We start from the raw sequence: 14,850 nt of genomic DNA on the forward strand, positions 1-14,850 counted from the left end.
GGCAGTGCACTAATGACTACTTAGTTACAGCTTAGCCAGATATTCGTCCAGATAGGGAATGATAGGGACATGTAGGAAGGCATCAGAAGGTAACAAGTCGATGGGTAATTAAAACAAATGCAGGGAAAGTCACTGCCAACTGCAATATACGGTTCGAGAGACAAGTGGAACACTCCTTTGAATTGTACTTGAGGGAGAACACCGTCAATGGGGAAGCACTAAACAGCAAAGGAAACATGCCTGTCATGGTAAGTCTGGAGATTAAACTTGTAGAGCAGCAAAGTTATTGAATCACTTGTCAATAGCAAAGCTGCTGATGTTAACGTTATGCCACCTGAAGTCACCAAGCATGGGAAACTGTCACTTCTATGGAATCTGCACAGACTTCTCTGTCTCTGGATGTGCATAAAATAAAGATCTTGCCTTTGCATAAGAACAAGGGCAACAGCAGAAACTGCAGTACCGATTATGGCATCGCCTTACTGAACATGATGGGAAAAATAATTGCCCATGTTGCACTTTCCTAAAAGCAAAATATTTCATATTTAGTGCTGAGCCACCTCTTGAACAAATAGAGTCAGTCAATCTGGTGTATGTACTTCTACTTTTTTTTAATGCATTCATTCATGCAGGTGCGTATCTTACTGTTCTTACGGACGTTGTTGACTTAGAAGGTCCTGTAGAAGGAGCCTAGGTGAGTTGCTGGATTGTATCATTTAAAGGATATGCAAGGCTACTGCTGCTGGTGGAAGCAGTTAAACTTGAAGTTAATATAGTGAATTGGGTGCCAATCTAGTTAGATGATTTGTCATAGATTTTATCAAACGTCTTAAATGTTATTGAAGCTGCACTCATCCAGGCAAGTGAAGAGTGTTCCATCATACTTCCGACTTGTGTCTCGTAGATGGAAGACAGGCATCAGCGGGGGGGGTACAATACTTTTAGATGGTTGGTCTATTCTGGACACTGTCGTATTCAAGCTGAATACTAGAGTGTGAAATAACAGCAGCTTGACTGAGAACACCAAGTTGAGTCTACCAAGCCTGCATCTGAATAAGCAGTTCTCTCCATTGGGAAGACCTGAACAACGTATGCTGTGCAGTGTATTAGCTGAAATGTTTCTGTCTTTGCTTTCTTAAACATATCCTCAGCATCTCTTGTCAGGACATGAAGACGGATTCAGTGCCTAGTTGATGCTAATTCTAATAGAATACAATTATTATGTCAACAACATCTACGCAGTTTCGGCCACAGCTGAGTGACATGACTTACAGATTTAAAACAAATGATGGACTGAGCAAGCACTCCTTTGATATCTATAATACACAAGGTATTGACTAGCCTAAGCAAATAGAAATATGTAATCACCTTTGTAGTCACATGGTCAAAACTTTTTTTTGTAATATGCATTCACAAGAGCTCTGAGCAAATAGTAACTCATTTGAAATTTACAACTTTAATAAATAGAAATAAAAAGACTTTAATAACAGACCAGTGCAGTGTTTAAAGTTTCATTGTCAGATTACAAATACAAGCTAATATCTCAGGGGGGTTGTGTTACTGCCTTGTCTTGAGTAATGGATAGACAGACAGAAGAATGATTTCCCTCCATTGAAATCAATGAGAGCACTAGAGGGCAGCAAAACAGTTTATGTAAGACATATGTCTCCACTAGTAAAAAAAACAGAAGCATGTGAAGACAAATAAGCAACACAATGGTCTGCTTCTCTGAGCAAAGAATTTTACAGTTACTCACATTTCTATTGTTTTCAAAATTAGTGCAGTATTCATTCAGCACCACTACTTCATGTGATAAAATAAAACAGATTTTTAACCTAACCCAATTAGTGGAAAAGTTACAGATTATATCAGTTGATTGTTTTACACCCTGTCTGAATTTACTTTCTATGATGATTAATATGACCCTCCTTCACGAGTGAGTGACATGTGTCATGACCAAGTATTAAGTATAATAAAGCAAGTCATTTTTATCTACTGTCAAAGCCATCAGATGAAATGGTAGATGTGAAAGATCTGAAAATAGTATTAAAATGGCTTTCCCAATGCTCTGTCTAATAATATACTATCGACATTCGACACTTCAAAAAAAATGTATTAACTAGTCATTCAGCTGATGTGTGCAAGATGGAAGGTGTGATCACACATGTAAGGACAAAAGACTGCACCACACAGTATTCTATTGCATATGAAGGATTTTGGAATGTTTGTTGCAGGCAGGACAGGATTAGCAACTGTTTAAATGTTATTTATTTTGTAAGCTTGCCTATCTTTATGTGATTCCAAGAACCAACAGGCTTTTAAAAACAAAGCTGAGCGTTATATAATAATTATTAAGATCCAGTTGCTTGGCAACATAGAACTTGAGTATTTCTGAAAAGCAATGTGCTGTTAAAGCTTTTATTCTGCACTCATCAGGACAAAATTACAAGAACAGCAAAATCCAAAAGGAACAACAATTCTTACTGCATGAGAAAAGGGTGCCGATTGGTTGGCAGGTGGACGGTGATTGGTTGAAGTGTTGCATGTAATCATTGGGATTCCTTGGGCTTGATGGCAACACCATATATAGGACTTGAACAATTTGCTCATTGTGCAAACTTGATGCTAAGATAAGGGAACACCAAAGCAATCCTGGGAACATGATCAGATTGTTGTTTATTGCAAGCTCATGTCCTGAAAAGTACCCAGTCTACCGCAAATTACTTTGGAAGAACATGGTGTTTCAAAAATTTGAGTAACAGGTGAAGCTACTAGAGAAACAATACAACTGGTTTTGTCCACTGTCTATCTAAAAGATAGTCTGCCTACCACACAAATTAGCAACGTGCAATCTGAATTTTAGTGTTGTGCTGCCAGTATCCTTTCACTTGCTTGTAACGTGTAGAGTACTGACTATACTCAATCAATCCATTGCTTGCAAAACTCAGATCATAGTGCTCAATAATCGATGTGAACGGATGACATTTGTTGTACAATTCTGAGCTGCAAATGTGTTGCTGGTCAAAGCACAGCAGGTTAGGCAGCTTTACTTTTTTGTACAATTCTGAGTCAGGCTTGAAATTACGCATCCTTGAAGCGACTTATATTCACACGTAGGACCCTATTCTTTGAAAACAGAAAAAAGTCTCCATGTATTGTGTCTTTTCCAATAAACAGGAGCTTTAGGGACAACTATTTCTTTGGGCATTCCCCAGGACAGTGCCTTGTCCAGAGTCAAAGTGCCTTCTTTGAATTTAAACAAAAGTTTGACAGATAACTATTCCCTTGTGCATTCCCCATGACAAACCCTCTACCAACCAGAGTCAATTTGCCGACCATTCTATTCATTCATTATAAATTTTTATTCTCTTTGAGATTTTGGTATTCTTATAATTGTGTTCTGATGAACGCAAGACGAAACCCTGATGCAGCCTGTCTATTTTCTCAGTGATATTCATTACTTGATCATCTCAATTCTTTTTTACAGTGAAGAAAGGAAATGGTGAATTGGGCTGGTCTAGATCATTCATTTTGATCTCCATGCCTTTCTACAAGAAACCTGGAGTCTGCTACACTTTAAAAGATTTTCATGTTTATATTTGTTCACCTCTCTTTTTCACTTTTCTGTTAGCTGTAGACAAATACTTCCAGAGTTGGCATTTATGTCCTTTGTTTCTTGATTTTGTTATGTTTCCAATTATCTCCTGCTTGTGACATTGTCATTTAACTTACAAATCATTCATTTTTTTTTTCTCACCTTTCCTTTTTCATTTCTGTAGTTTAGTTACTTTTAAAATTTGTTTAGGAGAAAGTGAGGACAGCAGATGCTGAAGATCAAAGTTAAAAGTGTAGTGCTGGAAAAGCACAGCAGGTCAGGCAGCATCTGAGAAGCAGGAGAGTCAACGTTTCGGAGATAATTCCTTCATCAGGAATGGACTTAGGCCTGAAACATTGACTCTCTAGCTCCTCTGATGCTGCCTGACCTATTGTGCTTTTCCAGCACTACATCTTTGACTTTAAAATTTGTCTATTTGCCTGAAATATTTTCTATTTTAAATGATGAGTGCGAGCCTAAAATGTATGGTTGTTTCTCAATGTTTCCAGTAATTTTAATTTACCATCATGATTTTTCTCCCCATCACTCTTTTTAACTTTGAGAAAGATGTTCTGTGTCATGTGTCTCAGCTTTTCACCTAGGGTTCTCAGCAAAAGAAATACACCAAAGCGTGCTATTAATTGGCCAATAAACACAACCACCAATGTCTTAGAACATTGTCTCTGTTGGTCTTTCCCATCATCTACAAAAGGTGGGGCACTCTTTTTAAGAAGAAATGTAAACTATATGAACACATTTTTGAAGCTTCTAAGAAACATAATTCTGAATGCATTTATGCAAAATTTACTCAATATGAAAGACAGTGAATTTTACCTCCGTTTCCTGCACTTGGTGGCCGTTGTGTTACTCCAGGAGACATACTGTTCCTCTGCAGAGAAGGATGCCCCAGTGGCATTAAGTTGTGATTGCCCAGTGAGTTTCCTGGGCTACTGTATACCAGGCTGTTTTGGTTGGACACTGGGATAGAAACTGGCATCTCAAAGTTAGGTGGTGGAACAGCCTATGGAATAGGAAAGAGCAGAAAAAAGACCAAAATAGGGGAGGAATAGTCAAGTTACAAACAAGCCTGAATTCAAATCTGATCATGCAGTAATGTTTAGGCCTCACAAAAAACTTCAGTGACTTGTATTGATTGGAAAACAATTTTATGCAATAAAAGCATTAATTAAAACATATTACATAAATGCCATAAAGTATTTCCAAAATGTTCGAAAACTTTGAACAAGCAGAACTAGTAAATCAACTTTAATGAAATTAACTTTCAATAAAAAACATATTCTACATTAGTTAACATTCCAATTTATATTATGAAGGCAATATATTTAAAAATAGCAATGATTTCAAATGGAGCTGAAGGAGCTCCTGAGAAAAACAAAATTATAGAAGCAAATCAGGAGGTTGTCTTTTGGAACTTATTTGCTTTCCATTGCAGTTTGGTGAGAATTTCATTCTAACTTAATTACGGATTTGTCCCCCAGGAGACTGCTAATTTTCCACTGACCAGGGGAAAGAGGTGCTAGTGTACATCAGGATGATTAAGCAGTTGGTCTTTTCATTTTACATATAGTCATATTAAACTATTAACCTTTTTTGGGATATAGAAATAAATAGCAGGTCACCATTTATTGGCTATCTATAATGTTGTTCAGAAGGCAGTGATTAGAAGTTCGCTGTGGTGTTGCTCCTACTTAAGGAGAGAATTCTAAAATTTTGACTCAGAGTTGATGATGAAACAGTGATAAATTTTCAAGCCAGAAGGCGGATAACTTGAAGGGAAACCTAAATGAGGTGATTCCCATACATCTGCTGTCCTTGACTTTCAAGAAAATGGAAATCACAGATGTTATAAAAGAAGCTTTTGCAAGTTGCTGTAATTTATTATGTAAATGGTAATCAATGTAGCTAAGCAGCACTGGTATTGGAGTGAGGGATTATTTAAGCGGTAACTGGGATGGTTACATGATGGATGCAGCATCCATGGATTTGCAAAAGGTGTTGATAAAATGCTACATAATAGACTTGCCAGTAAAGCTCATGTCCATGGAATAAAAGGCAGCACCAGGGCTCAGTGGTTAGCACTGCTGTCTCCCATCCCCAGGGACCCAGATTCGATTCCACCCTTGGGCAGCTGCCTGTGTGGAGTTTGCATATTCTCCGTATCTGCGTGGGTTTCTGCCAGCTGCCCTGGTTTTGCTCCACAATCCAAAGATAGGCACATTAGGTGGATTGGCCATGCTAAATTGCCCATGGTGTTCAGTGATGTGCAGGCTAGGTGTGTTAGTCAAAGGAAATATAAGGTAGGGGGATGCCTCTTTGGAGGATCAGTGTGGACCAGTTGGGATGAATGGCCTGTTTCCACACTGTTAGGATTCTGTGAAATTCTTTGAAGATATAAAAAAAGGGTCAGTGGTAGCATGAATAAAAAGCTGGTTCAAAAATACAGAAGTGTGGTTTGGTTTATTTTTGGATTGGATGAAGATCTATAATTGACAGGGGTTGATACTAAGACAACTGCCTTTTTTTTATATTCATGGATGGGGAGGCTGCTGGTTAGGCCAACATGCATTGTTCATCCCCAATTGCCTTGTAGAAGGTAGTGCTCAGCTTCATTCTTGAACCATTGTAGTCCCTGAGGTGTAGGGGCACCCAAAATGCTATTAGGAAGGGAGTTTCAGATATGTGATCCGGCCACAAAAGAATAGTCTTACAGTTCCACGTCAAGATGGTGTGTAGTTTGAAATGGAGCTTGTGGGTGATTGTGCTCCCATACATTTGTTGTCCCTTCTAGGTGGCAGAGATCATGGGTTTGGATGATTCTGTTGAAAGAGACATCATGAGTTGTCATAGTGCATCTTGTAGATGGAATACACTATGTTTCAGTGGAGAAGGAAGTGGATGTTGAAGGTAGGAAGTTACGGCTTTGGGCACCAACCAAGCAGACGACAATGTCCTGAAATGTTGAGCTTCTAGTCTGCTGTTGGAACTACACTATGCAAACAAATACAAATTACTCTATAACAAAAGCAAAATACTGCAGCTGCTGGAATTCTGAAACAAATCCAGAATACTGGAGAAATGCAGCAAATCTGGCAGCATCTGTGGCAAGAGAAACAGAATTAATGTTTCAAATCCAATATGACTCTTCGTCAGAACTGGAGATCATTCCATCCTGACTTGCGCTTTATAGATTGTGGGCATGGACTGGGAAGACAGGAAATGAGTTACAAGCTGCAGAATTCCTAGTACTGATCTGCTATTCTAGCCACAGTATTTAGAGTTGATCCAGTTTCTGGACAGTGGAATTCTCAGGTTGCCAATGGTTTGGATACAGTGATAGTAGTGCCATGGAATATCAAGAGATGATGATTAGATGCTCTCCTGAAGATAGTCACTACGTGCTTCAGTATCTGAGGAATCTTGAATGATACTGAATTTCATAGAATCATCAGCTAACATTCCTGCTTCAGATATGGGGATGGCGGGAAAGTCGTTGCTGAAGCAACTGAAGGCAGTTGGTTCAAGGGCACTATCCTGAGGAACTCCTGCAGATTTTTCCTGAGATGATTGCTCTCCAACAATCACAGCCATCACTTCTGCTAGGTATGACTCCAACCAGCAGCCAGTTTTCCCCCAGCTTTCTACTGACTCCAGCTTTGCGAGGCATCTTGATGTCACACTTGGTCAAACAGTGTTTTGAAGTTAAGGGCAATTATTCTCACTTTTCCTTACCTCTGGAATTCAAACTTTTCTGTCCAATTTGCAGCAAGGCTGTAATGAGGTCAGGAGCTGACAGGGTCTCGTGGAACCCAAATGGAGCATCGTGAATCAGGTTATTCCTTTGGAAGTGCCACTTGAAAGCACTGTTAATTGTCTCTTCAATCACTTTGCTGATGTTAGAGAATAGATCAGCAGGTCAGTAATTGGCCAGGTTATATTTGTCCTACTTTTTGTGGACAGTTCATGCCTGGGTAATTTTCTGCACTTTGAAGTAGATTCCAGTGTTACAGCTGCACTTGAACAACTTGGCAGGGGTGCGGTTATTTCTGGACTACAGATTCAGTACTATTGCTGGAATAGTACTGAACACATAGCCTTTGCAATTTCCAGCACCCTCAGACATTTCTTCATAACTCATGGAATGGCTCTTCAAAGTAGTTAAAGACTGGCATTTGTGATGTTGGGGGTCTCAGGAGGCGGCCAAAATTGATCATCTATGGCTGAAGATAGATGCAAATACTTCAGCCTTGTCTTTTCAATTGATGTGCTGCCTCCATCACTGAGGATCTTTGGCTTAGCAGAGTGAGAGATATGTCGTAAGTTCACAGATTGTGGAAGAGAGCCCATTCTGCTACAATGAATGACCCACAGGATCTCATGGATTCAATCTTGAGTTGCTAGATCTGTTCTGAATTAATCACATTTAGCAAGATGGAGTTGCAATACAATTTGGAAGACTTCCTCAGTGTTAGAACGTGACTTTGTCTCCACAAGGAATGTATGGGAATATTCTCACACATATTGCCACGGTTAGATGAATTTGCACCACAGGAATGCAACACAGTCAGAGGTGGGATCTTTCTGATGAAGAATTTAAACCAAGGCCATATCTACCCTCTCAGGTAGACATTAAAATTTCATTGCATTATTCTGAAGTAAGAAAAGGGAATTATTATGATTAGATTAGACTTACAGTGTGGAAACAGGCCCTTCGGCCCAACAAGTCCACACCGACCCGCCAAAGCGCAACCCACCCATACCCCTTACCTAACACTACGGGCAATTTAGCTTGGCCAATTCACCTGACCCGCACATCTTTGTGACTGTGGGAGGAAACCGGAGCACCCGGAGGAAACCCACGCAGACACGGGGAGAACGTGCAAACTCCACACAGTCAGTCGCCTGAGTCGGGAATTGAACCCGGGTCTACAGGCGCTGTGAGGCAGCAGTGCTAACCACTGTGCCACCGTGCCGCCCACAAAGCTTCTTCAAAGCTTTGCCAAATATTTTCCCTCAATCAACAAAATTAAAAAAAAAACTGCTGTTTGTGAGAGTTTACTGTGTGTAAATTGTCTTGTCAAATTTCCTACATTACAATAGCGATTACATTATGGAAGCACTTGATTAGCAGTAAAGTGCTTTTGGGTGTTTTGTGGTCATGAAAGAATCTATGTAAATCCAAATTCTCTCTTTCCAGGAATTCTAAATTCCAATTATCCAAGTAATATTTCTTCTTTTAAGAGCAAAGGAACTATTTATTATTTCATCCCATATATCGTACAATTGAGTGGCAGGGTCTGTCATTGGTTCTGCTGTCTTCTCTGTGTCACGCTTTAGTGTGAGAGAACAGCAAGAATTAATTTGCCCAGTCAAACCTCAAAGCAATATGCTCTATAATTTATTCCTGCCATTTACCTTACATTGTTGGCATTTTACCTTCAGGTTGCAAGGTAAATGAGTGTTATTACAGCTTCTGGCAGAGCAGAGAATTCACTTTAAATGATTGCTTCCAGCTTAGCCAAAAGCAGCATATCCATAGTTCAAAAGTACAATATTTGCTGAACCAGAAGATGCAAAACATTGCCTAAAATTGCCATCTGGTTTATGGTCAGAAAGATGGCACAGATCATTAGCATGAGTCTTGGAGTTACACAGTAATATTGATGCCATTGGTTTGTTGTGGGTATTTTGTAAAATCTGGTACGAACTCAACAGTTACAAAACTGAATAGTTACCTTATACCATAAAATTCAAACTGAGTGGTAAGACATACTAAAAAGCAGGAACAGACTGAAAGATATTTTGGTTCTTCTCCAATTGAAGAAATGACACAGAAATGGAAGAGACAACAGGAAGAATTTGGAAGGACCAAGGACACTTTTCATGGGCATGATGTAAAACTGCCACAGCTGGAATAAAAGGTGGACAGTTGATAGAAAATGACATAAGTATTTGAATCTCTGTATCTACCAAAATAATTGTATGCAAAACAAGGAGAATACTGATAAGGACAATACTGATTTTGAATGCTATGGGCTGAGCCAGTACACTACTGCCTGGATAGTACAAAAAATGTGAACAAAACAAAGAAATGGCATTTGAAATTCACAAGTCCATGATTAATCAAGGAAATAAAAACATATTTTGAACTAGACAATTCCCTTAGCTTATAATGTTCCATGACACAAAATTGTACTAAAATTGTTCAAATTACACCTATAACTGTGTAGCCATGAGAAGATCATAAAAGATAGATTTTCCCAGTGGCAAAAACTGACAGCATTAATGATCTTTAAGAGAAAAAGTGGCAGTAAAATTTAAAATTCCACATGAAACTTTTGTTCATATTCATCCTAAGGAATGGATGAATAATTATAATTCATCTAGTATTATAATTTTGGCTTGAGACAGTGTGGCTGAAGAGTCCAAGTGACCTTCTGAAAAAAACACTTAATTTCATTGGTTACAGGCAATATGACAGAGGCCATGGAAAAGAAAGTTGAAGGATTGAAGACACTGTCAATTGCGATTACAGGCCATCTGACTAGCCAACTACATTCCTTGGACATTTAGATAAATAACCATTTATAGCATTCAACTGTGAGGTCAAACTGAATGGATGCAAGTACCAAACAACAACTTGACACCAGGGCAGTGACTGAAGAAAGCACTATTTTATAGGGCTTTCTGGGTGAAAGAAAATCATGGCAATTTGTGAAACGTGAGACACTAGTGAAGGCATTCAAAAAATGTGGGATCAGCACTGCCCAAATCCCAGATGACAGTGAAGATAATGTACTCTTTGAAGAAACTGATCAATCACATAAAACCAGTGACGATGTGTGTGAAACCAATGTTGACAAAACTTTGAGTATCTACAAATTACAAAACTTCATGTTGTGTTTTTTTCTCTAAGAATAAATTTGAGTAAAATATTTTTATGCATGGAAATACTTTTTCCTGAATAATTATTTTAAAACCCTCCCTTTTTAAAATTAATTGTCTGACAAATAAGGTTGCTGTCAGCAGCAAATATAAACAATCACTTCATGACTGTACAGGCCAAATGGTTTTTCCATTGTTGCCCCATATAGCTATTAAAGACAATCATGGTGCATACTGTTATTGGTGCTTCAGCATTCAATCCATGGTGCAGATGAGATAGTTCCTACATAAAGTTCTGCATTATGCTCACTTCGTTTAAGAAAAAAGGGCTAAAGATTAATTGACATCTCACAATCACTTAACCATCAATCTCTTCCTTTACTACCATTAACAACCCCCTTTGTCTTTTGTTCTGGGTACTCTTAAAATCTGTTCTGTTTGCTTCTCCTCCCCCTCTATCTGCAGTATATTAAAAAAACACAATTTTCCAATCCCTTTCAGTTCTTTAAAAGAGTCATATTGGACTTGAAAAGTGTATGTGGTAAAGGTGGGAACAGGCCATTGAGTTGGATGATCAACCATGATCATAATCAATGGCAAAGCAGGCTTCAAAGTTCTGCTCTTTTTTTCCTGTGTTTCTATTAAACGTTGCCTCGGTTTCTCTCTTCATAGCAACTGCCAGACTTGCTGTATATCTCTGTTTTTGTACCTCATGCTGCTCAATCACTCAACCAGTTGTGACCAGGCCACATCTCTAGCATTCACATAGTGTACCTTCATGTGATATCAGCCTCTGGCAGTCTTCACATATCTCCAGCTATTCAGTTATGATGGGCACTACCATTACTGGAATACAGTTACCAAAACAATATACAACACTATCAGTAAACCTCCTTACTTGGTTTAGTCAAACAATGTGACCCATAACAGAAAGCAACAGCAGAAACTGCTGGAGTCAGGTGGACCTACATCAAATGAGTACAATGAAGGCATATAATGTGTGTGGATCTGAAAGAGTTAATATTTGATGGTGTGCAGTTAACACCACACACAGTAATGACAGTGCATGGATCAGGTTAGAGTAAAAGAAAGAGCTTGGGGGAGACAGGCCTAGGGCTAGTGTGATGTCAATAGTCTTTTTAGTAATTCAGGTATTTTTCATATCTCTGTAAATAGTTCCAGTAATCCAACACACTTTATTGCATTTACTCAACAAGATTCTTCTTGTTATTCTAGAATGCTGGATATCTAAATCCATGACAAATTACATTGGTGTTGAAGGAACCAACTGACAATGTAACGAACAGCGATGTGGTGGGCAAGAAGATCAACAACAGTGGGGTCTGTCACAACATAGTGAGCAATGATGACCAGTACTATCATTTAAAAAGTGCATACTAGGAGATATTAAGCTTCAGGGCTACAAGATCAAAAGTAGTGACGAAACATGTTGCAAATGCTTCAAGACTACCAGATATTGCTGATTGCTGATGACAGCGAACCCTTCAAACCTCATGATAACACTCAACACAAAATATTTCAGAGAATGACATGGAAAGCATTGCAGTCCTGACAGAAGACATATAGGTACAGAAGAAACGTGCAACTTCAAGGCAGAGGTATAGGCTGCATTGGGTGGCAGTGGTCTGTGACAGTGGCCCAGAGCATGATTTGAGTTGAGCAGAGATTGAGGACCTCATGAGTTAAAACCAAAAATCTCTTGCACAGAAGTAGAAACATTAAATGATGGTGTACTTCATGCAGAAAGGGCAGTCATTTAAAAACCATACCTAACAATTTGCTATGCAGGCATTTATGACAATGGATATCTCACAAATTTGAAGTCAAACATGGGAGCAATGGCAGTGCCAATCATACCTGAATAGCTGGAGATATGTGGAGTTTGCCAGAGGCTGGGTTTGAGGCTGATGTCACAGTATTATAAGATGGCAAGCGTTGGTTGACAAAACACAGCCTGTAGCTGGTTAACTGACCCAGGAATTAATGTATTTAAGTTGCTACAAGCAACATTCTTCATCAACATATGATGTACCAAAATACTAAAAAAACTATATGTGTTTTACAAACAAAACTTCTCTCTCCCAAATAGGGAGATTTCAATGATCACAATCTCATTCCAAAGGCCAAAGAAGTTAGGCAATAATTTATTAAAATTCTTTGAGGAGATAACAAGCAGGATAGATAAAGACGAACAAATCGATGCAATACATTCAGATATCGAAAAGGCACTTATTGGAGTACCGTACATAAGGATACTTGAGAAGATAAGAGCTCAGGACTTTAGAATGAATAGAGGATTGGCAACTAAAGAAGGTAAAGGTGGGATAAAAGTGGAATTTTCAGGATAGCAATCTGTAACTACTGCCATAGAGAGTAGTGTTGGGCCACAATTATCTGCAATACATGGTAATGACTTGGATGACAGAAGTGAATGCACTCTTGTCAATTTTGTGGATGACACAAAAATAGGTAGGAAGGCAAATAGTGAAGATGACACAAGGAGTCTACAGAGGGATATAGATAGGTTAAGTGAGAGGGTAAGAATTCGGTAATTGGAATATAATATGGAAAAATCTGAAATTATGCACTTTGGTGGGAAGAAGAGTGGAACTTCATTTAAGTGGGGAAACACTGCAAGAAGCTGTAGCACTGAGCATTTTGGGGCCTCAATGAATGAATCAGAACTTAACATCCAAGTTCATCGTTCATGTTACAGGGAATGCAAATGAAATATTGACTTTTATTTCAAAGAGAATGGAGGATAAAAATAGCGATGTCTTGCTAAAACTACATAAGACACTAAACAAATCAAAGAATTGCAGGTGCTGTAAATCAGAAGCACAAACAGAAATTGCTGGAAAAAGTCAGCAGCACCTATAGAGAGAAAGTAGAGTTAATGTCAGATGCTGCCAAAACTGTTGAGTTTTTTCAACAATTTGTGTTTGTGTATACAAGGCACTAGTCAGACTATATTTGGAACATTAAGAACAGTTTTGGCCCCTTAGTGAAAAAATAACACACAAGCATTGGAGGCATTCCAGAGAAGGCTCATTCATTTGATTCTGGGTATGGAGGGATTATTCTTGAGGAGAGGTGGAGTAAATTGGGCTTGTACACACTGAAGTTGAGAAGAATGAGTGGAGACATTATTGAAATATAAGATTGTTAGTGAGCTTTACAGGGGAGATGCAGAAAGATTTTTTTCTCTTACTGGGAGACGTAAGGATCAGACGGCATAATCATAGTGTAAAGGATCACTCAATCCAGACAAAGGTGAAGAGGATTTCTTTTCTCCTAGAGAAGTCATTTTGAGGACTTCTTTACTGCAGAGGGATGTAGAGGCTAGATCATTATTCAAGGTTGAGATAGAGAGATTTCTAATAAGCAAGAGAATGAAAGGTTTATGGGGATAAGGCAGGAACTGGCAGATGATGATGATCAGATAGCCATGGCATTATTGATCACGAATTATTGAGCAAAGTTTACCAGCCAAATGGCCTACTCTTGTGGTCTGATGGAATATATAAGCTTATTTTAAAAAGTTTACTAATCAAATACCAATGACCCTGAAGACACTCATGCCTGTATACACCCAGGACAATACTACCTTCCTAAACGAAATAGGTTGAGGCTCAAATTTATACAGATGGCATGAAATAGGAACCAATTCCCTTGCTACAAAACCAACAGAGTGGTGTTCAGGCGTGATTACCAGACTCATGTGTAATGGTAAAACTCTATGACTCTGATTTGCAGTGACCATATACAAATCAACAAGGTGGCAGCAGGAGAAATTCAACCAATGTCCACATTTGACAACAGTCTAACAAACAAAGTTTTCATTAAACTCAACACAAATAGCAGATTCTGGCAAGTGCCATTGCATAAGCAGTATGGTAAGATTGCTCCATTGGATTTGCATCAGCTCAAAGAGATTTTCCAATGAACGATGTCAACAATTTCACAAAGTCTTTGTATAGTAATTTGCCACATGAATCGAATATTGATCAATGGGGGAATAGCTGAAAAACATGATCCAATTGTGTGCCGTATCAGGAAGTTCACAAGAGGAAGGCTCACACTTAATGATGTGTGAATTTTCTAAAGAATCCATTCATTTCTTGGGACACATTGTTAACAGGTGGTAAAACAAGAGTCTATGAATATTTCTTAGGAAGAATCCATCCACTCTGCCTTAAGGAAAAAATGAAAGGTTATCAGAGTAGATTGGAATTTGAAATGATCAGATCAGCCATGATCTTATTCAATGGTGGAACAGGTTCAAAAGGCTGAGTGGCTTACTCCTGCTCCTAGTCTACTTGTTTGTTTGT

The 14,850-nt window shown here is 38.7% G+C and overlaps 1 protein-coding gene across 8 annotated transcripts in view; it reads right to left on the bottom strand.

The window, feature by feature from the left end:
- mef2cb (myocyte enhancer factor 2cb) overlaps nucleotides 1-14,850 on the bottom strand; it is a 240,521-nt gene that overhangs the window by 44,016 nt on the left and 181,655 nt on the right. For all 8 annotated transcript variants that reach the window (XM_060836654.1, XM_060836671.1, XM_060836640.1 and 5 more), the window contains one exon: nucleotides 4,430-4,616. In XM_060836654.1, the coding sequence (XP_060692637.1) occupies nucleotides 4,430-4,616 (187 nt within the window). The remainder of the gene's footprint in view (nucleotides 1-4,429; nucleotides 4,617-14,850) is intronic.

The sequence above is a fragment of the Hemiscyllium ocellatum genome, chromosome 2, assembly GCF_020745735.1.
Source record: "Hemiscyllium ocellatum isolate sHemOce1 chromosome 2, sHemOce1.pat.X.cur, whole genome shotgun sequence".
NCBI lineage: Eukaryota > Metazoa > Chordata > Chondrichthyes > Orectolobiformes > Hemiscylliidae > Hemiscyllium > Hemiscyllium ocellatum.